The sequence below is a fragment of the Ursus maritimus genome, unplaced genomic scaffold (assembly GCF_017311325.1).
Source record: "Ursus maritimus isolate PB19 unplaced genomic scaffold, ASM1731132v1 scaffold_4, whole genome shotgun sequence".
Classification (NCBI taxonomy): Eukaryota; Metazoa; Chordata; class Mammalia; order Carnivora; family Ursidae; genus Ursus; species Ursus maritimus.
In genome coordinates, this window is record NW_024426552.1 from 76904031 (window position 1) to 76930380 (window position 26350).

Below are 26350 nucleotides of genomic sequence, written 5' to 3' on the forward strand. Positions count from 1 at the left end.
CTCACTCCAGATCTGCACAGAAGAAAGTTTACCTGAGAGTTCATCAGGCGAATGGTGGTTTTCGTGCCCACATCTTGTTGGAAACTGGCTGTGGGCGCCCCATTAAACCTCAGGACTGCGTCATGATCATCTATAAACCACAAGGAAACAGAAAAGAGGTGGTGAGCACCGGCAACATGCAGAAACAGAGGAAGGTCTGGAAGGAAAGAGGGCAGGAAGAAGGGGAGGGCAAGAGAAGCGTACTTCCCAGTCTTTATCCCATCGTGAGTCCCCTCACAGGGGAAAAGGATCATATTCATATGGGGCAATCTGGCACAGTTTGTAGACAGAGATGACCACTCGCCGGTCTGGTCACTGCAGAAGCTAACGAGGCTCATATCGGGCCTCCCTGAAATCCCTGCCATGACTCCAGTGCGCCCGCGCACGGCAGAGAGGTGACCAGGGCCTGTGTGCTACCTCATGTGGAATCACTATCCCAGTCACCAAAGAAGCCAACCGAACATTCTCTTGGTATTCCAGTAGGTCATACTTCCCTCCTTGTCAGAAAAATGAAGATGCTCCCATAAGCTCAGTGTCACCCACAAGTGCAAAGTCCTCAGTGCGCTCTGAGAAGCTCGCGGTGCTCAGCAAATCAGAGGGATTTACCGTGGTTTCCAAGACAACTCCCCAGGTGCACCATTAGGAACCTGAGGCCCCCGGAAGGGTCACAAGTCTGGGTGGTGGCAGAGATGGAATAGGAGGACATAGATCAAAACTGAATCCCACATTTTCTAGTGAAAAAGAAAAACTCTTGGTCAGAAACAATGTCTTAAATCCAGGCAAGTTCAAACCGACCATGTTTTTAAAAACCCATTCACTCCCTGGCTCTAGTAGCTGTTTCAGCAGAGAAGACTTGGAGAAGTTTCTCTGTGTGGCACCGGCCAATCTTCTGGGAGAGAGAACAAATGACTTTTAAGATCTATCCCAACCCTGAGCCAACCTCCTCTGAGCTCATCCCAACCTTACTTGATCAAGCAAGTTTGGGGCTCACCACTGAAATCTGCACAAGGTTTGGAGGTCAGCCCAATTTTCTGTTGTTCTATTTCCCTCCCTGTGGGAAACTGATTCGGGGTGGTTCTTCATCCACAAAGGTGACATCAGAAGGTGGGGGGGAGATCTGGCTCAATACAAGATGAGCTGAAAAGAGAATACCCACAGAATTAAGGGATGAAAGCCTCCCTCTTAGTTTCATTTCTGACACATGTGTTAAACCTCAGAAGTCTACATCTAGTCACGAAAACAACCGTAGGACAATTTTCTCAATCCTAGGACAAATTTCATCAAAATGGTTTGAAAGTTACAGGAGATGTACACAGTCCAAACTTTATCAGCTTACAGGGCAGGCACCCAGAACTTCAAATAGGGCAGAAGGCACACCTTTACACAACTCAGATTGCAACACATTTGTCCGTATCAGTCACTGGCTTCAAAAGTGACTAGAACTAATCACATCAGATACGCAGATACATCAGAAACTTCACTCGGTCAGCTTCCCATTTCACAGGTGAGCAAATCATTAATGTGAGCTCCCCGGACCAAGACATGACAAACTCAGATGGAGGCACTGAGAAGAAAAGTCATTGAATAAAAGGACTATTTACAACATTGTAGGTCAGATTTCAAGAAATCAACAAGGAATGGCCACTATCCCAGGGTCGGCTGCAGTGGCGGCCACTGCTACCCCCCGCATCTGATGTGGGCAGAAGAGCAGGGGCCCTGAACCAAAGATAGCCACCTGTCGGGCGTACTGGCCTTCAGGGGAGCACAGCTCCTGCTAAGGTCCAGCCGGCAAGAAGGGAATCAACACCCCCATCCTCTTTCCTCCTTCCCTCTGACTGCTCGGCCTGAAGGAAAAGAGAGATAGAGAGAGAGAGCAGGCCTCAGACAGAGAGGCTGCTTGAAAGGGGTGGAACTTGGAGCCGAGAGAAAGCAGCAGCCCTTGGGTATTCTGCAAGGAGAGAGCTGGGGGACAGACACCCCAACTTCACTCTCCTCCTTCTCAGATTTGGTGCAGCGCTTCTATTGGCCAGCCCCAAATAAAAGCCAGAGGGAAATAAAGCCCCATTGACACAGTCCCGAATTCAATCTCCCAGGGCACAGAGTCAGGCAGAAAAGGGAGAAGCGTGGGTTTGGAGGGCTAAGTGGAGAACACCCAGCATAGGAGGCTTACGGTCCGTCCTTGGTATTGACCATAAGAGAAGAAAATGTTCTTGTTCACTCAACAAATACAGATGAAACACCTCTTCTCAGGGTGCCTGGGTGGCTCAGACATTAAGTGTCTGCCTTCGGCTCAGGGCGTGATCCCGGCACTATGGGATCGAGCCCCGCATCAGGCTCCTCCGCTGGGAGCCTGTTTCTTCCTCTCCCACTCCCCCTGCCTGTGTTCCCTCTCTCGCTGGCTGTCTCTATCTCTGTCAAATAAATAAATAAAATCTTTAAAAAAAAAAGAAACACCTCTTCTCTGTCGGGCACAGTTCTAGGTGCTGGAGACAATGGCCGTGAACAAAAAAGACAGGGTCCTTGCTCTCCGAGATCTTGCAATCTATAGCACAGAGGGGAGCCAAGAAATCTAACCACCCACACTTGAGATAATGACAGACTGTGACTGATGCGATGGCACAGATAAATTAAGCAGTGTGACAGAGACACTGAGGGAATCTCCTTTGGAGAGAGTGAGGATTCAGGACACGCCTCAGAGATGAGCCCAAAGGAGCGCCGAGCGCGGGAAGAGTCCAGGGAAGTACCTTCCAGACCAGCCCGAGCGTGCAGCACGGCTGGGACCCCAAGGAGAACAAGGACTCCACTGGAGACAAGTGAGTGAGGGGAAGAAAAAGCAAATTTGCTGCTAAGGAAGCTAGCAGGAACCAGGCCACACAGCCTGGGGAGGCCGGGTAGGAAGTTTGGACTTTCTTCTAAGAAAAAAATAATCAATCGAAGAAGAAAATTTTCAAACAGGCCACTAAGTTGGCCTCATAGAGAAAGAGGAGAGCATCCTTGTTGGCCAAACTGTCCCTTGCTTTCGAAGGCTGAGGAAGTTTTGAAATCAAATAGGCCTCCAGGAAATCACCAGGAGAAATCCGCAGCTCCTGGAACCCAACAAACGAGGCTTTGCAAGGGGAGGGCTGCAGAAAACAGAGGCCACGACTTCAGTTGAACTTCGACTTAGAGGACAGGAAAAGACACAAGTTAGAAAACGCAGAAATAAATGCACCACTGTACGCCCAGATAGAACTGCAGGCCTGGACTGTCCCCCAGAATCGGCTCCTTAGTCAGTTCAATACAAACCCACTGCCTCCAGGTACAGAAACTCAAAATAGCTGGGAATTAGAAGGAAAGAAATTGTATCACAATTTAGACCAAGCTTTTTTTATATTTTCAAAGTAGCTCAATGAATCATATAATCGTATTTGGAAGGCTATATTCTTGTCCTGGTGAGGAAAACTTGATATAATAGAGATCAGGGCTGGGAAATTATGGCCTGAAGGCCAAGCCAGCCCATTCTCCATTTTTGTAAATGAAGTTTTACTGGAACGTAGCCAGGCCTATTCACAACAGCAGAGCTGAGGCAAGAGACACTATGTGGCCTCAAAACCACAAATATTTGCTGTCCGGCCCTTCATGGGAAACGTTTGCTGACCCCTGATAGAAACAACCATATTTTCTGAACTCCACAATCCAACGATGTCTTCTCAGTCCTCACTCTGCACAAGAACTCCATCTGCCCCAAACCTGCCCAAACTCCACTCCCCTTGCCGTCCACCATATGGCATACACCTGCTTCCCCTGGTCCTTCTCACCGGCCTTCTGAATGTCTCTGCCTTCCCTGTTCTTTTCCCTGTCTCTTAAGTGTACACTCTCCCCAGGTTTTCTCCTCAGCCCTCTCTCCTGGACTACAATGGTCACCTTGGGACAAATGATTCTTCAATCTGATCTCCCCCCACCTGACCCTTCCCCGGAATCAAATACCCAACCGCATAGATATCTACTCAGGGAAATCCACAAATACCTCTGATTCAGCCCCTCCGAGACAGCACCTGTCCTCCTCCAGAAGCATGCTCCCCTCTGATCCAAGATCGCCCACTTCCAGGCTAGAAACCCTGGCTCCTGCCTGTCGCTCAAGGTCATTTCTAGTTAGATACCAATTTCTGTCTCTTCTCAAATCAGACCCGTTCTTTCCACCACCACGATCACGGCTCGAACAGGCCTGGCACTTCTCACCCGGAAGTGGCAGTAATCCCTAATACTTGATTACAGAGCAGTCCCCATAGACAAGGGTATTCAGAGAGATGAGAAATCTCTCCAAAATCCACATGATCCCATCACTTGCTCGCTCAAAACACTTCTAGAACTCTGTGGCTCAAAGAATGAAACCCAAAGTCTAGATCGTGACCATCAACATTCCATAGGAGCTGAGGCCTGCCTACCTTTCCGGCTTCATTCCCCAGCCCCCTTCACCCTGCAGAACCCCACATCCCAGCCCAACAGACTCCGCACTTTTCCCCATGTAGCCTTTGCTTGCTTTTGCCTCAACTCAGAATGCGCTTCTCCTTTCCTGTAGGAGGGCAAGGAAGCAAGAATATCATGGGATTTTTTTAACCTGACAAGGGATTCATCACACCAGAAATTTCATCATAAAGCCACAACCACTGCAGGCGCAAGAGCAGAGGGGATGAGTGGGCTGGCCTTGGAGTCGAAGGATCCGGTTTCAAGTCCCAGTCCACTGTTTACCAGCTGTGTAATCTCTGAGCGTCCACACTTAGCTTGTCAGTTCGATGGGAACAATAATTGTCCCCACATCACAGGATTCCCGGCAAGATTAAAAAGCGAGGCATACTGGGCGCACAGCAGGTGCACGACAGCATTACCCCTGTTGGTTACAATGTTTTACAAATACTCTATTGTTCGAAATGAAAACGCAAACAAATCTAAGATACCTTAAGGGTACATCTTCCAAAGATAATTGAAAATGGCCATGCCCACCGTTGGCTGTTTTGAGGGACTGCTGGAGACACAGTACGTTATTACAATCCCTTCCATAAACAATTTTACAATGGACAAAAAAGAGCCACAAATCTTCTCTTACTTTGGTCTTCTAGCCCCACGGCTGTGGATATTTCCCCTTTAGGCACTTTAGTCATCTGCACAAAAACCCTGTTAGCAGTACAATTTGTAAGAGCAAACAATTTGAAACCATCGAATACGCTCAATAGTCCACAATAAACGGGACAAATTCCAGGTACAGTGGAAAGGCCGTGGGCCTGGCACCCTGCCTGATACTCCCAGGCCTTCAGCAAAGGGCCTTCCCCGTCTCTTCTTTGTATTCTAAGCTCCTGCTCTGTGTGGTTGAAAGATCCGTGAATGAAGACAAGAATGAATGAATTCCTTAAAACATTTGTTAGACTGAATGCCCAGGGGAAGGCCCTATTGAAGGGCAGAACACTGGAAGTCCAGCCCGCAATGTTCGGTACCTCTCAAGAGCAAAGTCTTTCCAGGGCAACACATACTTGAAATTCAAACTGTAGTCTACAGAAAAAGATGATTTTACTGTGTATGTAAATCACTCCATACTTTCACGGAGCACGTAAAGATTGTCGTTCCAATTCATAGAAGTATCGGTCTCTGCCAGAAACCATAACCCAGTTCTGGCCGGGCCGTCAGTGATGAGTTAACATGGAGAAGATCCGCTAGCACCTGGAATATTCTAAACATGACCGTTATAGAGCAAAAATCAGGAAGAAAGAAAGGAATTCAGTTCTATTATGGATGAACAAAAACTGATCACATTGAGCTTCTGGAAAACAAAGTCCAAAAGAAACCAAAAAGGCAAAAAGCAAAAGTTGGGGCGGGGCCGGTAATCTTGGCAGCCTTTATTAGTGAGTGCCGCCTGTTTGGGGAGGCACAAAAGGTGATCTCACCACTTCTTCCTGCTCCAGAGAATCCAATTTGGGTCTACTTTTCTTCCTTTGAGAGCCTGTGCTTGGTTTCAGACCAGTTTTCCTGGCAGTCACAGGAAGGGAATAAAACAGGAGACGTATGACCTCACCTGCTCCAGTACCTTCCAGAGCCTGAGAGAAGAGCAAGGCTTCCTGTGCTCTACTTCCTTTAGCCTGATTCATTTCACAATAATGGAAAACACATTCTCTCAAAATAAGGGAACTGGGGAGCCTTAAGCAAATCCATCCCTTGGTGTTGTACACATGTTGACAAACACGGACAGACTTTCCATCTTTATTAACTGTGATGGATTTAAAAAAAAAAAAAAAAAAGCAAGTTGATATATTCTGACCAGTGACTTTCAGCCTTTTTTTGGGTCACAGACACCTCAGAATAATCGACTGGAAGCGATGGACTTTTTCTCTTGAAAAATGTACAGACTGACCACACACACGTACTTTATGCACACCTAAATCCACAGGCATTTTTGCACACGGCTTTAGGGATTCGTGAACACCCTAAAGCTGGTCCACAGTCCCCAAGTGAAGAATTCCTACTCTAATTAATGATCCTCAAACAGAAAGGCCGAAAATTACTCAGGTTGAAGCCAAAAGAGACAATTAGTCCTTAACTAGCCAATAAAATTACAGAATTTCAGGATCTGAAGAGACAGGAGAAACCAGCGCTTCTGTTATTTTCAAAAGTCAATTACAGTGGAGTGCTTTCCTACACTCTAACTCACTTTTCCAACAATATTTTCTGTAGAACAGCACTATTTAGAACAGAGAAAAGCAAAGCCACTCTCATTGATAACCATGCCGGGAGGCTGGATGGATCGCCACCCTTCCGGCTGCCCCCGGGGTGCCTCTGAGTCACGCGAGAAGGCTGCAAAAGAGCGCAGCGGGCCGGTGTGCTAGTCACAGGCCGTACTTGGGCCCCTCCTCTCCAGTCCCGTCCACATGTCCAGCTCCACAGGAGCAGCCCTAACACCCCACAACCCACCTATTTCTCGGCCCAGCTGGGAGGACTTCAGTGATCCGGCTGATGAGACAACAGCACACCTGCCCCATGGCCCAGCCTTGGTCCTGATGTTCTCCTTGGGCAGGAAACCCTCCCATTCGGAGGTGTTGAAGGGAAAATCTGTGGCCTCCACCATGGAGACGTTCACGTGGTCCCGGAGGTGACAGTGCAGGGCCTCTGCGCTGAACTTGACACCTGGCCCTGGCCCCTTATAGGACACTTTGTACTTGTTCATATTCAGATAATTCCTCCAGATCTTCTGCAGCCTGGGGATGAGGTTCTTGGAAGAGCTGTCCTTGTTCCACACCTGGAAGGAGGCCTCTGGCTTGGCTTTGTCTGGGCCCCGGGGACTGCTGAGGGCCTGGTTGCCCCTGGGGGGCTTCTGGGTGCTGCTTGAAGTCGCAGCCTGTTTCTCCACACCTCTCAACCGCTGGAATTCCTTGGTTTGCAACTTCAGGGAATCATAGTAACTGCCTTTCTTCTTCTCCTTCCACACACAGATGACTGCAAACAGGAGAAAGGCCAGCACACAGCAGCTGAACTTTTTCTTCAGGTTGGTGTGAATCATAATGAAAGATGTATTCAGGGCAGCCACTCTGTTCTGAGCAGAAAACAAGCCTAGAAAAGGTAAGACGAGGCAAAAACAACAAACAAAACCAATGTGAATAAAATCTAAAAGTAGCGACAGGCAAGAGGTGGGGTGACGAGCTGGGCAACGGGCTCAGAGAGAGGAGACTCACTTCCAGCCTTTGGTCTACTCCCAGCAGGCCTGCAGCCTGCAACAACTGGAAGTAAATATTCGGCCTCAGTTTGGGCTTTGAATGTAGACAGCAGTCCTCAGACGTTCCCTTTTTCCTCTCTGAGCCATGAACACTTTCTGTATTCTCCTGCCATTCCTTTTTACACCCTGACTCTTAGGTTTGTGTTGTCTTGGTCTAGCTCCCTGACTGCACTCTGAGCTTGGTGAGGTCAGGAACCACAGCTTACACATCACTGGGCTCCTGGGGCCTTATGCTGTCTGTTCAATGAAGGCATGTGTGCTTGAAAATCTAGGAGAAAAAAGGAAGAGCAGGATGACTGGTCTACCTCACAAGAATCCAAACTCCCTAAAATCGAAAGGGGCCCAGCATCGTCTTAAAATTGCCAGACCTCTGTCCACAGACAGTGCCATAGGCCCGTGACACATCGCTCTAAGGGCTGCCGTGTTGGACTCCTGCTTGAGAAGACCAGTGGTTAGCTGACAGCATAACACCAGCTTCAGATTGCTCTGCGAGAGTACTATCAAGCGGCAGGAAGCTGCCTCACCTCATGGTCAAGGAGAGGAAATCTTGGTAACACGTGACCAATTAAGGAGATAAAAACGAAGATGTGTCAAGCATATAAGACATTATTTCACCTAATTTCACTGTAGACCGGGGCCCTGTCATGTACGGCTCCAGCCAGTACCACCTACATGATAGTCCGGTAGGGAGGGCATCCCGAGCTGTGCAGGGAGGCCCTGACCATCTCTAGCCAGGAAGCTGTTACAATCTCCGTATCTACAGACTAGCAGCCTGAGGCTCTGAGAGGCTAAGAGAAGGACCTCGGATCACTAAGCTGAGTAAATGGTAGCACCGAAGTCCAAATCCAAGAGCACTTGATTCCATAATCCATGTCCTTTTCAGCATAAACATGCGCAGAACTGCTGAAAGTTCTGGCAAATGGATTTTATTACAAAAATAGAGCCTCACAGTCCCCTTTGTATCTGGGTAAAGCCCTACTTTGTTTTCCCAGAATTTATTGTGTAACTGAATGGAAGATGGAAGTACTTTGAACTCAAACAATGTCTGTATCTCTTGGAAAACATTAAATTCTTTCCTAAATAACTGGGTTTATTTACCGTAATGAGTCTAAGCAGTCACCCCTGGCATTTTGCTAACACGCTAGGGATCCATAGTTCCTATCTGGGTATAGGATATCTGGGACAAGGGGTAGGAGTACTGGACTAGGTATTCACAAATCCTGGGGTCCCTTGCATTCTCGGTGACTTTGGACAAGTCACTAAATCTGTCTTTACTTAGGTTTTCTGTAGAATAATCTCTCTCTCACTCACGGAGTGCTGGGAGCACCAGCAGAAATGGTATTTGAACTAGGTCATTGCAAAGGCACAGGAAGTGTTCTGAACAGAGACCAGAGAGCAGCCCCTTGGCTGGAGGCCATGTGGAGGTCGTGCGGGACAGGGAGAGACGGCAGAGTGGAACACTGGTCATGACTCATCGACCCGAGCTCACATCCTCATCTGAGACTCTTTAAGTGGCATCCAGACCGTTCCTGGAATCCATGGGCAGTACCGACCAAACCGTGCTTCCCACCACCCCAGACTTCGGGAACAGGTGGCTCTGGGGAGAATGGGCTCTTGCCTTGAGCTGCGGAAGTGTGGGAAGTGACAGAATGTACACAAAGGGAGAAAAATTCAAGCGTGTGGTTATGAAATAGGGGAGGGGGCTTGTGGCAGGTCAGAAAATGAAGGAACTCCATTTCCTCAGATACTCAGCACAGCTGACCCCACTACTCTGAGAGCTAAAGAACTCAAGAAGAAGGGAATGGAGCCTTTGAGAAGTGCCTGCAATATGGTAGGCACTTTAGTGCAATGTCTAAGTCAATATTCACTGTGACACAATGGCATAGGTATCCACAGCCCCATTGGAGAAAATGAAAACACTGAGGCTTAGCAGACTTACAGGGCTTCTCCAAAGTCAACAGGTAGTCATTGCCAGAACCGGGATTCCAACCCAGGTCTGTCTGACTCTAAAAGTTCATGGTCTTTGCACTAAAAGAGAGGCATCCGTATTAAAAAGACAGTGAAAAGTCAGTGTTGACCAAACAGGACTCAGAAATCAGGGGCTCTACAGGGACAAGTCAATTGGCCAGACAATCCCAGAAAAACCCCCTTGGCCATGGGCATGCCCCAGCCCTCACCTGGGTACACTGCTCTCCCCTCAGGCAGCCCCTTCATGGTCATTAGGCTTATGAAACCCAGACTAACCCTGTCATGTAAGCAGAGCATATTGCATGGGCTGCATTTATAGTTGAAAAAAACTGAAGTTTTATATATATATTGATTTATTATTTATTGATTTACTCTCCAAAGTTGCAAGAGTGATTTGGAAGTGGTTGCAGTTAAGACTCGGGACTCAACTTTTCTGTGTATGAGTGAAATGAGACAGGAGGTAGGGAGGCGGGACCTGATTCACTGTCCAGGAACTAAGGCTCGGGAGGGGATGGTGGTCACCTTCCTGACAGCACCTACACCCCAAGGTTGAGGGTCCCAGAATAGAAAAGCTCCTCCAAAGAGCCCGGCACAGGAGTCCTGCCACTTTAAGACAAGCCTTAGCCTTCAGGGTCATGGCCCCAGGATACTTCTCTAAAAGCTCACCTCGGGGCTCCCCCGGTGTCCTGACACCACCCTCTGTTGCGGCTCCAAGTCCACTGGCTGGCTAGAGCTTCTGTTCAGAGACACAGAGAGCTTCAAGACCCTCTCTCCCCTCTCCGGCTGCTCTAAAGAGACAGGGACTGAGGCAGTTCCCTCTAAGCAGCCCAAACTGAAGGGAAGGAGTAGTAAATTTTTCTCCCTTGATTCTTTGGGAAAACACATCAAGCTTTGGGTTTTCCAGATGTCTTAGCCTCTGGGCCTTTGCACTGCTGTAGTCTGTCTCTTGTCCACTTGCCCGGCAACCAGACAGGGTTACCTTTCTGCTTCCAACCTCCCATGGAGCCCCCTCCCATTCATTTCTAGTGTTTAGCAATGCTCACTTTTCCTGATGACCCCCCTGCTAGAGGAGAACTCATCCTGGCTCATGCCTGGAACCCCAGTGTCCAGCACAGTCCCTGAAATTGACTGGGAACTCAATAAAGCATTACCAAACTGATGCGACTATATCGATAGATCCTTACTACCCCCACCAGGCTTCTAGAAGAATCCAGTAACAACCCACATTGTCACCTATAAAGAACAAGCTAACCCTGAAGCAACAGAAAAAAAAATTCTCAAAGTAAGGTTCCTGCCCTGGTTTACTCATCACCACATGCCCAGTACCAAAGGCAGGGCTTGGCACAAAGTAGGTGCTCACAAAGGGTGGACTGAATCACAGAATAACTTCAAATCATTTACAGATACAGGCAAACCACCTATCCCAGCCCTCACCGAATGAGAACTAAACAAATTCATGAAGACAACAGCGAAGCCGTAGTCAGACATTGGGACTCTGGGACTCCTGGCCAGCACACTCCACCACCCCATTCTTTAATTAGGAATGTACCCTTTTGCTGCCCCCACAGCCATGCCTCCAGGCATTCCTTACCTGCTGTTGGCTAATCCCCTTGGGGCTGCAGGCCCTTTGGATCCTTAGGAACCAGTGCTATTCTCCATGGGAGGAATGTTTGCTTTATTGGGTCTGGAGGCCAAGGCTCATTTTTCTCTGGATGATCAAAAAACATCTGCAAAGGCCAAAAAAGAAAAAAACAAAAAAACAAAAAAAAAAAAAACAAAGAGGAGGTAAGAGCTGGTTTCCAGCAGGGGCAGGGTTAAAGATTAACAAGGAGGACAGGCCCCTCCACTAGTCTCCTGGCCTCCACTACAGCTCAATCCAGGAAGCCTGGAGAGCTCAGAAAAAGAAACGCAGAGACAAGAGCCCATTATAGGTGCTGTGCGCAGGGTCGTGACTAGCAGAGAAGGCATAGAAATAGACCGATACTAGATAAGAACATGCTAGGAGGAGAAAGCAAGCACCACAGACCAATCTAGGAAGAAAGGATTGTTCACTTACTGGTTACATAAATAGTTAATTTGGGGAGAGAAGATTCGGATCATCCCTAAATATACTCTAGACAATTATTTATTATCAAAGAACTCCTGATGATATGTGAAATTTCAATCAGTATAATGCTAGCTGGAAAAAATAGGTTGCAAAACTGTGTATGATATGCTAATCAAATCCCCCAAAAAATGTTCTTTAATGTACATGTGAAAAGAGAAAGGACTAGAAACAAAACACAGTAAAGTAACCCTGGATGGTAGCATAATGAATGCTTTCATGTTTTATAATTTTTTGTATATTCCATAATTTCTAAAATGTATATGCATTACTCTTAGTGTTGGGAAAAATATTATAAAAATATAATTTTAGAAAGCTAAAAACAGAATTCTATATTTGTCAGCTCTTTCTTCTGACAGAATGTAGAAAAATAATAAGAGAAAACTTTGATAGAGTCACTTGCATGAAAACTCCCACTTGTCTCCAAGAAAATGCTGTAATTAAAAGGAAAAAAAGAGTCCAGCTGTGCTAAGGGTAAAGAGAGTCAAAGCTTCTCAAAATAAACAGGCACTCCACGTGAATGGACAAATCACAAAATAGAAAACATAATTAACAAGCATATAAAATTCTGACGAATCTTGAGAGAAACCCAAAAGGGACAACTGGCATGTTAAGAGGCCAGTTTATAGATTTAATACTAGACAGCAGTTTTCAAAATGATAATATTCATTACTGAAACAGTTATAATAGAATTGGCATATTTTCAGGGAGCAGTAGAAATTAACTCAATCTTTTTAGAAAAGTAACCAGGTCATAGAATTAAGAGCTTATAACTATCAACCAAGTTATCATACTTGCAGGAAATAAGACAATAAAGAATTAAAAGGAGAAAAAGATGACATATTTGGGTTTCCTTGCAAGTAAATGACTCCCTACCTTCCATAGTTGTGGTGAGGTTTGGAAGAGGACTGGTGGAAGAGTTTTATAAAGCAATAGGTACGTGCAAGAAGAAAAATAGTTTGCAATTTGAAAGTGATTTCTAATGGTGAAAATCTAAGGTTAACAACCAAGGTTTCAGCAAAAGGGAAATAGTTACTAGGGTACCTCCACCTGATAGAAAGACTATAGAACAATATTAATTAATTTAACATATATAAGGTAAGATGTAATAACATATAATACATATAAATAATTGTACGTGGATTTATGTAGCAATTCGGAGAAACATTCTTTAAATATTAAACAAAAAAAGTGAAATAGAGAATGTTATCTGTGCATGTACCATGGTGACGAAAAGTTACTCATGTCCAAATATCTAGGAAAAATGTACATGATTCAGACCTGAAAACAGTTGAGGAGCAACCTGAGAGCTGAATTCTCCTCTCTCAGTCTGACTTCCTTTATTATGCTTATTATGTTAGTGGAGTAATTAAGGCAAAACTGTTAGGGACAATATTGAAAATACCTTGTCTATCAACTCCATACCCACTACGGAGCAATCTCGAAGCCCATCCTGGAAGATGCAGCGTGAACAGAGCTCAGAGGAAGCCACAGTGGCCACAACTGGCTCCCTCCCATGACCTAGGGGGAGGCCTCCGCCCAGCAGTTCTGGGGTTCAGACTGGCAGGTGGGCATGTGTGGGCGGGCCCTGGGTTTACTCATCACCAGGGCCACAGGGAGAGGTGTTCGGTGACCTTTGTCAAAATCTCAGGGCTCTCCTTACCAGTTTGAAGAACTGGCTCCCGGGCAGACGTCCTGGGAGAGTCCCAAAATACCCCTGCTAGCCCTTCCCCTTTTCATGTCAGGTATGTTGCCTTTGTGGCACGAGTGCGTAATTATGCATGCGTTCATATTATTATTTGATTACCATCCGCCTCCTCTACGAAAAATGGAAACTCCTTCAGTAGAAACCTCGCCGGCCTCCTTCGCTACCACCTTCAGTGCCTAGATGAGTATATGGCACGTGGTAAGTGCTCAGTAATTATTCATCGAATGAATGAAGGATCGCCAGCTCTTTCGAGGTGTGTGCTTTCCTCAGGCATCACTGATGGAAAAGGCTCTTTCTTGGCACCCTCACAAGGAACACCTCGGGCAGCCTGCTGCCCTTGAGAGGACACCTCTTGCTTATGAATGCTGGTTTGCTGCCATTGCCCCCGTAAGTAAGCTGCTGGGGCGTGCCACTTTGGTTTGAATTCAGTGCCCAGAGAGCAGAGGAGTGCAGCTAACGCAGACCTGCCTCCCCCTATCAGTCACATCTGCTCAGAGCAACTTGCCCTCCTAGGAGGTAACAACCACTCCCGGCTCATGAGATTGCAGCCCTGGTGAACTTCAACCAGCTGCCGAAGTCGTAACAGAGTCCTCAGTCCTCTGGGTGAGAAATGTTAGCAATCATGACCATAATAGCTACCATTTATTTAGTACTAGCTATGTGCTCAGCACTGACTAGCTTAGGGGTTGAGGGTCAGAGCTCTGGGATTAAACAGATTGGGGCAAGAGTCCAAACTGTCTTTCACCATTACATGACCTCCAGCAAGCTACTCAACCCTCTAAGACTCAGCTTCTGTATCTGTAAAATGGGAATAATAATAAAAGAGCCGATCTTGTAGGATTGTTTAAATAAGCAAGTTAAGGTAATACAACCAAAGGGCTTGCGACAAAGATTACACGCATCATTTCACGTACTTCTCACCATGCCCTACCCTGTGAGTACCAGTACCGTCCCAAATTACAAATAGAGAAACTGAAATAGAGAAGAGGAGTGATCTTCTCAGAGTTAACTCAATTATGGCACTCCAAATGCCCTGTCCTCTTTTGCCCTTTGCTGCCCTGCAAGAAAAGTTCCTTCTGACGAAATGATCTTTCCTACCCTGTTCTCACGAGGTCACACCCACTCACTGTCCCCAGCACCAGCTTAAGTGCCTCTGGACTCTGAAGACTTTCTTGAGCCCACAGAGATCAACATGACTCCACTGTGCCTGTTCTGGTTCCTAGGAGACTATGTGACATTTATCTGTTAGCAGATGGGACAGCCCACCCAGACTGAGGGTTCCTTTAAGGTTTATTTCTGGCCGCTCCACATCTAGCCAGGTTCTGAGCCAGAAGTGGGACGTGCTCGGTCGCATCAGAAAGAAAGAATGAAGCTAGCTAGCTCTGATACCACCCTTCCCCATCCCCCATTCCTTCGACTGCTAGACCCACACTTACTCACCCACCCATCGCCGTCAGTTGCTAGAATCCCCTTGGCAGCACTGTCGCTGCAGACATTCATTTGGTCTACTGGATACACTGAGTGACAGGGAATTTACCATCTCCTGGGGGCAGAGTTATGTGAACAGCTTTGCTTCTTAGAAGGTCTTAAAATGAAGAGAACTCTCCCCCCACCATCCCGGTAAAAATAAATCCAGTGGGTTAAGCACTGAGACACGCAGAGCCTGTGCTCAGTGCTGCGAACTTCACATGCACCAACTCATTTCATCCTTACACAACCCCGTGCAGACCACGCCACCTGCTACCCACCTTGGTGAAGTCATTTCCCCTCCACCAGGACACTCTTCATTCCTTGAATATTTTCGCAACTGGCTCACAGTAATCCTCCCCATGCTCTTTCTGCCCTGCCTCTTAGGGATACCAACATCCACCTTCGGAACCATTCTAGTCCCCTGGTCTCTCAGTTCTTTCATCTCCTCTATTCTAAAGATGCCACTCACCCCCAACGTCATATCTCTGATCTTACCACTTTCAAAAAATGCTCCATAGTCTTTATTTCAGACACCACCACCCCAATCACTGCTCCTATCTTTGTAGCTTAATCATACTAGTACCGACCTCCAGCTGTCTCCCTGTGGTTGCTCCTGCCACCTTCTCACTCACTGTCTCTCACTTCCTTCATATCCTCACTTCACCTCCCATCCAGCTTCAACTGCATGGTCAGTCATTCAACTGGTCTCTCTCATCACACAATGTTGGATAAAACCCAAACCTGGTTAAATCCAGCTCTCTGTCTTCCTCCACAGCTGTAGGCGTGCAGCCGCATGGCTAAAGAAAATCACAAAATACTACTTATGGATTTCACTTCAAGTTCATGATCACTAACTGCAAGTAGCTCCTTCATGCTTCCTAGCAATCACATGTTACTTTTCTGGTCAATTCACCGGCCAGTCTCCTAGAGGACTATCTGATTACTCCCCATGAAAATCCCCCTTATCCTCCCCTTCCATCAGTGAACTTGCGACTTATTCATAGAGAAAAAGGAAGCTACCAGAATATAATTACCACACACACAACACACCTTTGTACCACAGCTACTCACCTTACTTGCATTTATGCCCAAATGATCTCTTGTTGCTATGGATGAATTGGCTGCACGCTACACTTGGGATACCCAACATTCGTTCCACTAGGTCCTGTATACTCCTGTCCACCTAAGGATATTCTTCTATAAAATCTCCCCTTTTTCTTCCACATCATATGTAGCCCTCTCTCAAAGATCATGCTTATCACCACACAGACATGCTATTGTGTCTCCTATCTTAAAACAAAACAAAACAAAACCTCTCTTGATTAAGGCAACCACCCCATGACCCTGTTCGGTCTTAGCGTCACCAAGAGTGGGACACCCAAGCAGTACACGCCTTCTGATGTGAAGCCACAGGAAGCACACGGCGCCATCTCTGAAAAATTCTCACCCGAAATGTTTAATCTGTATACAATCAAGCCTTTATATGTAATCTCAGTTTTTAGAAAACACAGGAGAAAGAAGAGCAAGTTACATGACACCACGGAGAAGCTATCAGACAAATCCAGAAAGCAGGGCATTCTACAGAACAACGGAACTAGTTTCATCAACAGGTCAATGGGCAGGAAAAACAAATGGCTTCAAAGACAAAAATATCATATGCAATGTGCAGACTTTGCTTGAGTCTTGCTTTGAACAAAACACCACTGAGGACACATGGGTATATCTGCATATAGGTTTGGTATTATAAGATATTAAGAAGTCATTGTTAATTTTGTTAGGTATAACAGTAAGTATTATTTTATTATGATTACATAGTATGGTTATGGGTTGTTTTTTTTTAAGTCCTCTGCAGGTGAAGTAGAGATGAAATCTACTTTAGAACACTTCAGCCAAAATATAGATGAAGCAAATATGAAAAAATGCAATGTCATATGAAAAAAAAATGTGTTCAAATTAGGCTATGTCAGGAATAAGAGTGATTGGCAGACTCTTTTTAGACAATATCATTTGCGAGTGGGTAGAGTTTGAAAGAGCTTGAAAAGTAAGTATAGGAGACAGTTTTTCTGTTTTACTGAAGGAATTCATTGAAAAAGATATAGGACTTTACAACAGAAACAGATTTAGCCATGGCACGAGTTCTAAATAACCTTCATTTCCCTGTCCCTCCTGTGCAACTTCTTGACCTCATCTCACCTCCCAGCTCCTGCCTTCTTTCCTTGGCGGTAAAACTCCTTGAAAGAACTGCGTACGTGTTTCCGATTTCCCTCTTCCCAGTAGCACTTGAATGCACCCAGCAGACCTCCCCCATCTCCAGGAAACTGCTCTTGTGTACGTCGCCAAAGACCTTCCCGCTCCCGTGTTGCTCAGTAAATGGTCAAGGCTCAATCTTCATCTTGTTCAGCTCACCGGCAGTATTTTACCAAGTTGGTCATTTCCTCCTTCTGGATTCCAAAACCTGCACTCACTCTCCTGGTTTCCCCCCCACCTTACTGGTCATCCCTCAGTAGTCTCCATTGCTCATTCCTCCTCACCCCCCCCACCCTGTCTCTGCACCCCGAAGTGGCCCTGGATTTTGTCCTCTGCTCTATCGACACTCATCGTCTACAGGTTTGAGGACCTTGTGGTCTGTTCCCCCTCTACCCAGCCTGTCATTTGTACTCAATGCGCGTTTGCCAACATGCACTGGAATGAGTTGAGAAAGCCGGTTCTGTCAGTGAGTTTCTACGGAAAGGAACTTCTGAAGGATTTAGAAACAACAACCCCTCCCCCCCGGTGGGGATGGGAGTATAGACTAAAACACTATACTCACTGGACCATCTCCCTATCATCTATTACCCATGAGGGGAAGCAGCCCGGCACAGAGCACTGATGGTCAGACTGTGAGCACGTTGCGATCATCAAATGACTTGTTGAACTGCAGATTCCTGAATTCTCCCTCCGTGGTTCTGATCCAAGCAGTGTGGGATGGGGCTCAGAGTGGGCAGGTAGCAAGCACCCAGGTGCCTCTCATGTAAGTCGTCCCCTCTGCGACCGACGCTCTGGGAAACAGAGGGCACCATTCCTCAAGGTGAGGTCTGCAGTTTGGGGCTAGTTTGAGAAAGCTTTCTCAAGATCCAAAATGATTTGAAAGAGTAATTGTATGCCTATGGAATCTAATAATCACTTTAAAAATAAGGCTTGTATTATAAAGGTCCTTCGTTTCACTATTTCAGTAAATCCTTTTCATTGTATTTTAGAAATTACTGATGTGTGACAGGTTGGGGGGAAAAACCTGATTCTTCACGGACAGTTTGAGAAGCCCTGGCTCTGTCATCTCAAAAGCCCAGATTCAAATCCTGGCTTTTCTATCTGTCCGTTATAGGAGGATAGGCCAGTTCGTCAACTTCTATAAGCCTGGTGTCTTCATCTGTAAAGGATGGATAATAATACTTTAAAATTTGCCCCTGCAGGGTTGTGGTGACAATTTAATGACAGACTTTATCACTTTGTTGCAGCTAATAATTATTGAGATTTTACCGTGTGCTAAGTGCTTTCCATACGGTAAAGCTCCTATAATTCAGCGAACCTCGTTTAATTCCTGCAGCAACGAGAGCCTGAGGCAGGTTCCGCTATCACCTGCTTCCACAGTCCCCAGAGAGGTGGTCCAGGCTGGCGACTCACTCTCAGCCCCAGCCCCTGAGTTCTATCAGTGGAAGCTAGCATAGGTGAAAAAACTAATAGCTATGTCAAAATATTTCTGACAAGCCACAATTTTCCTCAAGTTAGAAACACATTAAGCAACAGGAAACCAACTTGTAGTTAATCAATCTGCAGGGAGAGTGAAACGAAGCCAGGAGAAGTTTCAGTGTCTGGGCAGCTGTGTTTGCCGGTGTTTACCTGAAGGCAAGCCCGGCCTCCGAGCTAATGGTGGGGGAGAGGGAAACCCTGCCCAGATCAAAGCCCCTGAAGATAAAGGGGCTTTCATTCCTGNACTGTTCCAGACCCAGGCTGCAAAAAGTGTCTCTTGACAGAGATTAGATCTTTTCCCAGCCAGGCAGGCACTGATGGAGAAGGAAGGCCTGAGTACATCTCCCTGAGGTTTTCGAAAAACATGAGAACAGAACTTGGTGGGGGGTGAGTCCCCACCACAGACAGTGCAGCCGCTCTGTGGTTTCTGACCAGAGCCGGCCACTCAAGAGGTAAGGAGAGCTCTGAACTCAGGATGCACAGAGCCACGGCAGAGGGAAATCACGGGCCATTGGCTACTGTCTGCAGCCTTCGATAGTTGTATATTTGTAGAAATATTTGCCTTCCCATTTGACAGGTATCTGGCTGAAAGGAGACACTTCACGCCCCATCGGCTCCCTCTCTGGACGATGCCCACTGCCCAGTACAAGTGCTCAGAGCCCCTGCCCCAGCTGGCATCTTGCCCAGTCTTACCACACCGCGAACCACCGTGCACTCCACTCCACCAGTCAGAGTCCGGCCAAGAAAGAAGGAGCAGGAGGGCCTAAAGGGGGGTTGAGTAAGCACTGCACGCCTCCCAAGCAACAGGCCCACCCCTTTTTCCTTCAACCCACACCCAACAGAAGCAGAGAGAAGAGAAAATGGGCCTCTCTCCTCCTCAGGAGGTGGGTCTGTTTCACCTCCTCCTAATATTTAAAAAAGAATGACGTTTATATGATAGACGTTTTTGTACATACAAGTCGGTATAGGGAGTAACACAATGAGCCTGTTTTCAGAACCCAGCTCCAAAGAGAACCAACAACTTGCCAACTTGATCTGGTCCCCTCCCCCTCTTTTTCCTCTGGAGTAATTTAAAACAAATGTCAGCCCTCGAATCGGTCTCTGACACCAGCTCTTCTCCGTTGGCGTTCCGTGAGAAAAGGAAGCCCTAATGCCCAATGACATCCATTTATGTCCTAAATGAACTTACCTCACTGGCATCCAGGATGGTATTAGCTGTGTGCCCTCCCTGGGAGACGTGGGACCAGAGGCCCTCAAATAATATTCCACGGAGCTTCAGTCTCTATAATATGCGACACACACCCTGGGCTCTGCCTGAGAATATATGAGGATATATATAGAACCACAGTGCCATCAATTCCCAATCCACTTTCCCATTTTTACCAGTTCTCCCAAAAGTATCTTTTACACTAAATTCCTTCAATGAGGATCCAAACATTTTGTGTGAATGATACACCACCCTCAACTCTCTTTGAATTTATGGTAGTTCTTCACGCCCTTATTTTCCTTTTTTAGGACATATATTTGTGGAGAAAACGAAGTCATCTGACCCATGGAATGTGCGCAGTACTGAATCTGGATGAGGACCTCCTTATGGTATTGTTGAACTTACTCCTCTCTGCTCCGTGTTTCCTGTAAACGGAGTGTTAGATTCCAAGGCTTGATGAGATTCAGTGGTTTCAAGTTGAATGGTTCTCCCAAGTTTTCTGTATGTAGGAGGGTCTAAGTCATAGTTGTCTAGGGGAGTTCAAGGTAAGGGCCAGGAGCAGAGAGGCCTGAGCTCTTCTGCTTTGCAGCAGCCCCAGAGTCCATGAGAACAACCCACACAAATACTTACAGAGAGGCTTGTTCACGCTGCCAATGATCATTGCCTATCGCGATGCAACCAGAGATACGGCTGTGCAGAAATCAGCCAGAAATCCCACACCGCCCAGAGCTTGCCCTCCAGTGAGGGGAACAGTGAAAGAGTAAAACAAGATAAATACGTATTTGATGCTCTGGAAGTGGATAACTGCCATGCGGAAAATTAAAGCAGGGAAGATGGAATAGGGACAGCAGGGTGCAGGGGGGAAGGGGGGAGATCAGTGTTAAATTCGATAGTCGGAAAGCCTCACTGAGAAGAAGGTATTTGAGCAAAGACTGGAGGGAGGTGAAAGAGGGGTCATGCAGATTTCGGGAAGGAAGGGGATTTCAGGTGGATGGAACAGCAAAATCCCTGGGCAGGGGCAGGCGTGACCTGTTTCAAGAACAGCACCGAGGCCAGGAACAGAGCAGGTAAGGAGAAGGGTAGCAGAAGATGGGGTCAGGAAGTGTTGGGAGCCAGATCACCTAGGGCCTTAGACTGGTGTAGGATTCTAGCTTTCACTCCGAAGAAGACTTGGCTGACTTAGGTCTGAAAGGGATCATTCTGGCTGCTGCACTGAGAATCAAGTGCGTACACAGCAGGTTGCGGGAGGTAAAAAAAAAAAAAAAGAAAAAAGAAAAAGAAAAAGGAAGAGCTTTCAAAAGGCTATTGCAATAATCCAGGAGAAAAAGGCCCGTGAGCCACCTGCCAAGCTCCTTCCAGGGCGCTAGCAACTTAGAGATGTTACCCAACTTAATCCTTACCAGCACCCTATGGGGTGGGCTACTAAGAATCCTCTTTTATAAACAAAAAGGAAGCTCCAAGAGTTTAAGCCTTTCGCTCAAGATGTCATTGCCGATGGTCAAACTAGATGATTCTAACCCCCCGAACTGCTTGTGTAATCCAACATATATCTCTCTACTAAGGGCGCTTCAAAGGGCTCCTAAGAGCCTGGATGCTTTACCAGGTCAGATCAACGGCCGTGGCTGGTCACCACCTTGGACCTTCTGGTGACACCTCTTTATGCTGCCCTGGTCACCGTCTCCTTAACCCCTCAGTGTGCAAACCTCATCCTCGGTACCTTAGAACCTAAATTGATCGTCCCTAGAGACCCTGATTCCCTTCTGCCCCCAGAGGGTACCTTAGCTAACCACAATGCCTCTGAGAAGCAGTCCCCTCGTCCTGGCTTCCGGAAGCCTTCACCATGAGGGGCTCGCCTTTGCCTTTCTTAATTCGTGCCGTCTGGGCTGCCACTTAATCCCATAATGACTCCACTTCCTGTTTCTCATGTCAAGGATGGCTGGCTGCCCCACCAAAACTTCTTTTTTGATCCTTCTTTTTTTTTTTTTAATGTTTTTTTATTATATTATGTTAGTCACTATACAGTACATCCCTGGTTTTTGATGTAAAGTTCGATGATTCATTAGTTGCGTATAACACCCAGTGCACCCTGCAATACGTGCCCTCCTTACTACCCATCACTGGTCTATCCCATCCCCCACCCCCTCCCCTCTGAAGCCCGCAGTTTGTTTCCCAGAGTCCATGTCTCTCGTGTGATCCTTCTGCCATTATAGAGTGTGATCGAAAGTGGTGGCCCCGCCAGGGATTACGTTTTCCAGGAAGTGCACACGCACGCACACCCTGCATCTAGGTGAGACCAGTGGACTATGAAAAGTGAGCAAAAATAGCAAATGCAGCTAGCATTACCCCAACAGAGCTTGTGAGTAGAGACTTCCTGAATTTTTATTTCTACTAGGCTAGGAACATCAGCAGAATTCTCAGCAGTAAATTCCTCCATCATCCACACAGATCTCTCCTCATCCCAGCACTTCCCTAGCACAGGGAAGTAACAGGAGCTCCCCCTAATTTAGTCCAAGCCAGGTTCCTGAATTCTTCCACACCGAGTGCCTCTTGTATTTGTTCCCCCCTGCCGTGATGGCCAGGCCAGGTTTTAAAAGATGCTATCAGCAAAATTTGATTAAGAATTTGAGTTCTTATTTGTTATCAAATGAACGGAGATACTGCTGCCAATAAGAGATTCTGATCAGCAGGAGATTGTCATTGTTATCACAATCTGTTGGTAAAATTCCAGCGCGATACAAAGAAACTACATAATTTCCTTGGCCTGTACAGGTTTCTTTTTTCTTTCTTTTTCTTTTTTTAATAAATGTGCTTCTGCCATCTGGCTTTTTGAAATACTCCAAGCGTGTGATGGGTCTCTAGAGAGCCTGGGCAAGGAATTCTGGTTTGTATGGCCCGAAACTTACCCCCAGTAAAATCATAACTTTCTGATTCCAGCTGGCCTCCTGAAAAACAGGTTTTACTGGTTGGCTAGATATGTAGGGTGCTTAAAAAAACTACCCACAACTGCCCCCAACTAGGCAGGATTAAGGCATTCTTATCTGGAAGAGAATCTGGCCCCCAAGTGTGTAGAGCTCAGGAGCACAGCAATATGAAGGCAGAATTTTTTTGACTGCCAAATCAAACAGATACAGGTGCCCCGCCCATCATCTCAGGGCTCCGCGCTGAAGCAGGCTGCAGTTACATCAGAAAGACGCCCCCAATCTGGGACAGAACAGCAGAGCTGTTACAGCCCAGCAGAGTAAAACTACGGGGTCCAGAATTCTCCATGAAGAGCAGAGGAAGACCAAATGACAACACAGGGGGGAAAGAGCTCTACTGAAAGATCGAAGATTCAAAATTTTCTCTTAAATCCTGATAATGAGGGTCTGATGACCTACATGGCTCTTCAAACCCAGTTTAACTGTGTCTTTAATGAGAACAAGGATGTCTGCTAATGTTGTCTTAACCATAATTTTCTCCAGGAATTCCTGGGCTGGAGATCGTGCCAAGGACTGTTTGTTCTTCCCTTCCATCTTGATTTTTACCTGACTGGACAAGAGGATGTCAGGCCAGAGTTCTTTATATTTCCCAAAGGTCAAAATCACTGATGTGAGCCTGCCACTGCTTAAGGCCACCAAAGTGACGACTGTTTACCTTACACACCTTAGCAAACTGATCTCTTCCCTAGGTCCAGCCCAAGGCCAACTGGGACACCATACAAAGAGAAACGGGCAGAGAATGTAGAGGAGAAAGGTTTTGATCAAGTCTGTCCTCAGAGGACCACCCTTCCCCTAGTCCCACAGCCATAAAGGTCAGTGTAGGTGAAAGGAACCACTTGGGCTCCCACTACTTCTCTATAGTACCTGGGCATTAACAACGCCTAGGAAGCATCTAAAAATATAGATGGCCAGCACTGTCCTCAGTAGCTTCTGATCTAATTGCTCTAAACCAATAAACGGTAGAGTCATTGAGGAATGTGAACATTCACAGGAGGGTGGCTTCAGGCAGAGTGAGAGGAGGCCATGTTGGCTCAGCCTAGGGTGAACGGGGATGGTGAGTTGACAACATGGCCTCAAGCACGTGAAGTCCTTGCTTAGCACAGGCTCCTCCACTAGCCGGGGCGTCCGATGCCCCTTCATGGCCCAGAGTTCCTGAGGAGGTAGCAGGGCCTCTGCCTCAGTCCAAGTCTTTGAGAATTTCAGGCCAAACTTGTCAATTCTGGGCCGCTCGCTCCAAGAGGAGATGTGAACAATTCACGTCTGTTGTGAGGTCAGGGGGTTCAGGACTACCAGAGAGAGTGCTAACCGCCCTTGCATCAACGTGCGTCTTTCACCTTTCTCTCCCCTCGGCTGTGATCCTGACTTTGGTCACCAGATGACACAGGCAACAACGTGACTGAAGATTAATCCTGTGGGTGCAAGAGTGTGCTCCATCCAGGGCAGTCCCAGACGGACTCGCACTCAACTCCCACTCCTGGCCGATGGTCCTGCTCCCCTAGAGGGCAAGGGCTGGTTTTCTGAGGTTTTCTACATTCACTTCCCTCCTCACCACCCCTACACAAAGACCACTTGATATCTGCTCCTAGTTGGTGCCTAATGGAGCGTGCTGACCAGTAGAAGGCTTGGATATTTTTCTTCAGGGGCCAGATGCACAGATCTCAGCATTCACTCATTCATCATACCCTCAAATCTCCCTCCTCATCATTCCCTCCCTTCATTTCAGGGATCCAAGGGCACACCCGTTACCAGCCCATCTCCACAGAGGAAACTTCCTAGACTCTCCAGGGTAGAGCCGTCCTCCTGTGTGGACTCCCACCACACTCCTGACCTAAGTGACTATTCTTTTCAGGCTCCTTCAGGTGCTGTGGAAGGGTGGGGATCTTATTCTTCCAATCAGATAAGGCTCTATGATGATAGAGTTCACCAACACCCATTCTGCTGCTTCAGTACTCCAAGCACAAGGTATACAAGTGGTACTCAATATCGGACTGGGGCCCACCACCGGTGCTTGTAATATGTATTTTGGGGGAGCGGGGGAAGGTGGTTAATTTTTAAATAGGGCAATGATTTCAGACTTGAACCAAAATCATCAATGAACATGAAGCACCTACTGGGTGTGTGTCCCTGCACAGAGAAAGAGGGAGAGAGAAGTCACTGTGGCTCCTTCTAGGGGCTTCCTACATGCCAGGTGCTGTACTAAACCTGTACACGGAAGAGTTCATTCAACCCTAACTGCCATCCTCTGAGGTTGGCATGGTTATCACTTTCATTTCCCAGATAAGGAAGCTGAATTTTAAAGAGGTTGAAGGGCTTTGACTAGTAAATGGAAGGGCCAAAACTGGACCCAAACACTGTCTGAATCTAAAGACCACGTTCTTAAAGCCTGTGCTCTAGTGGCCATCTTGTTTGACCTGTGACTCTCTCAGCCAGAGCTGTGCCCACCTCACCCTGGAAGCAAATGGTTTCAGTTATAAGGAAACCAAGAGTATTGAGTTCAAAGCCCAGCACACACTTAGGATGCTAGATACTTGATATGGTGAACTGGACCTTTCAGCAGCCCTGGATAGTTGCTGTTATGGCAGTGGACCCTTGGCATTTACAGAGTCAACATTTGACACTGTAACTATCGGAGAACAACCCCAAAGGTCCTAAATATAAAACAGGCTGATTTTGCTCATGAATATGAAGTGTGTGCACAGAAAGCTGGCAGGAGCTGATCCCTTAGGATGTGAGAGAGCTCATCCCCAGGCCATGACCCAGGGCACAGGGGGGTGGGCTCTGTGCCCTCCATGCACCAGAACGTGATACAAACAGCTCCTTGTGAACTATGGTTCCTAAAGGAATAAGGCTGCTAGTCCTTGTGAAGGAAAGTTTACACTCTATGATGAATTTCTGCTAATAGATTTATAAATGCCTATAGCCCTGTACTCATGAAATCGTAAGAGACAGAAATCGTTTAATTGTTCAATTATGTGTGACTGCATATATGGGGAAATTTTGTGCTCTGGCCGCATGTGCATGAGTCCCTTATCTGTCAGATGAGAATGAATGCCTCACCTAGGGCTGCTGTCAATAAATGAGAACTTGGTCACAGTGACGAAGAGGATGTTGATTAAGAATTCTCAAAGATCTCTTGGGGCACAGGGGTGGCTCAGTCAGTTGAGCATTGACTCTTGATTTCAGCTCAGGGCATGATCTCAGGGTGGTGGGATTGAGCCCCGGGTCAGGCTCCATGCTCAGCACCAAGTCTGCTTGAGATTCTCTCCCTCTCCCTCTGCACCACCTAGCATTCCCCCCCCCACTCTCTCTCTCTTTCTAAATAAATACATAAATATCTTTAAAAAAAAAAAGAGCCAGTTCTCAAAGATCTCAACAGAACACCCTCATGAATGTCTAATCTACTGTTGAGACACTT

The 26350-nt window shown here is 46.8% G+C and overlaps 1 protein-coding gene across 12 annotated transcripts in view; it reads right to left on the reverse strand.

Moving 5' to 3' along the window:
- Positions 1 to 26350, reverse strand: part of ST6GAL1 (ST6 beta-galactoside alpha-2,6-sialyltransferase 1) — a 119412-nt gene that overhangs the window by 19444 nt on the left and 73618 nt on the right. For 7 of the 12 annotated variants that reach the window (XM_008705182.2, XM_008705178.2, XM_008705180.2 and 4 more), the window contains 3 exons: positions 11334 to 11469; positions 6976 to 7611; positions 33 to 130 (listed from right to left, as the gene is read on the reverse strand). In XM_008705182.2, the coding sequence (XP_008703404.1) occupies positions 33 to 130; positions 6976 to 7561 (684 nt within the window). In that variant the 5' untranslated portion in view covers positions 7562 to 7611; positions 11334 to 11469. Of the gene's footprint in view, positions 1 to 32; positions 131 to 4636; positions 4737 to 6975; positions 7612 to 11333; positions 11470 to 19443; positions 19518 to 19939; positions 20065 to 26350 lie in introns of those variants that run through there. The other 5 variants (XM_008705181.2, XM_008705179.2, XM_040621473.1 and 2 more) reach the window with 3 other exon arrangements.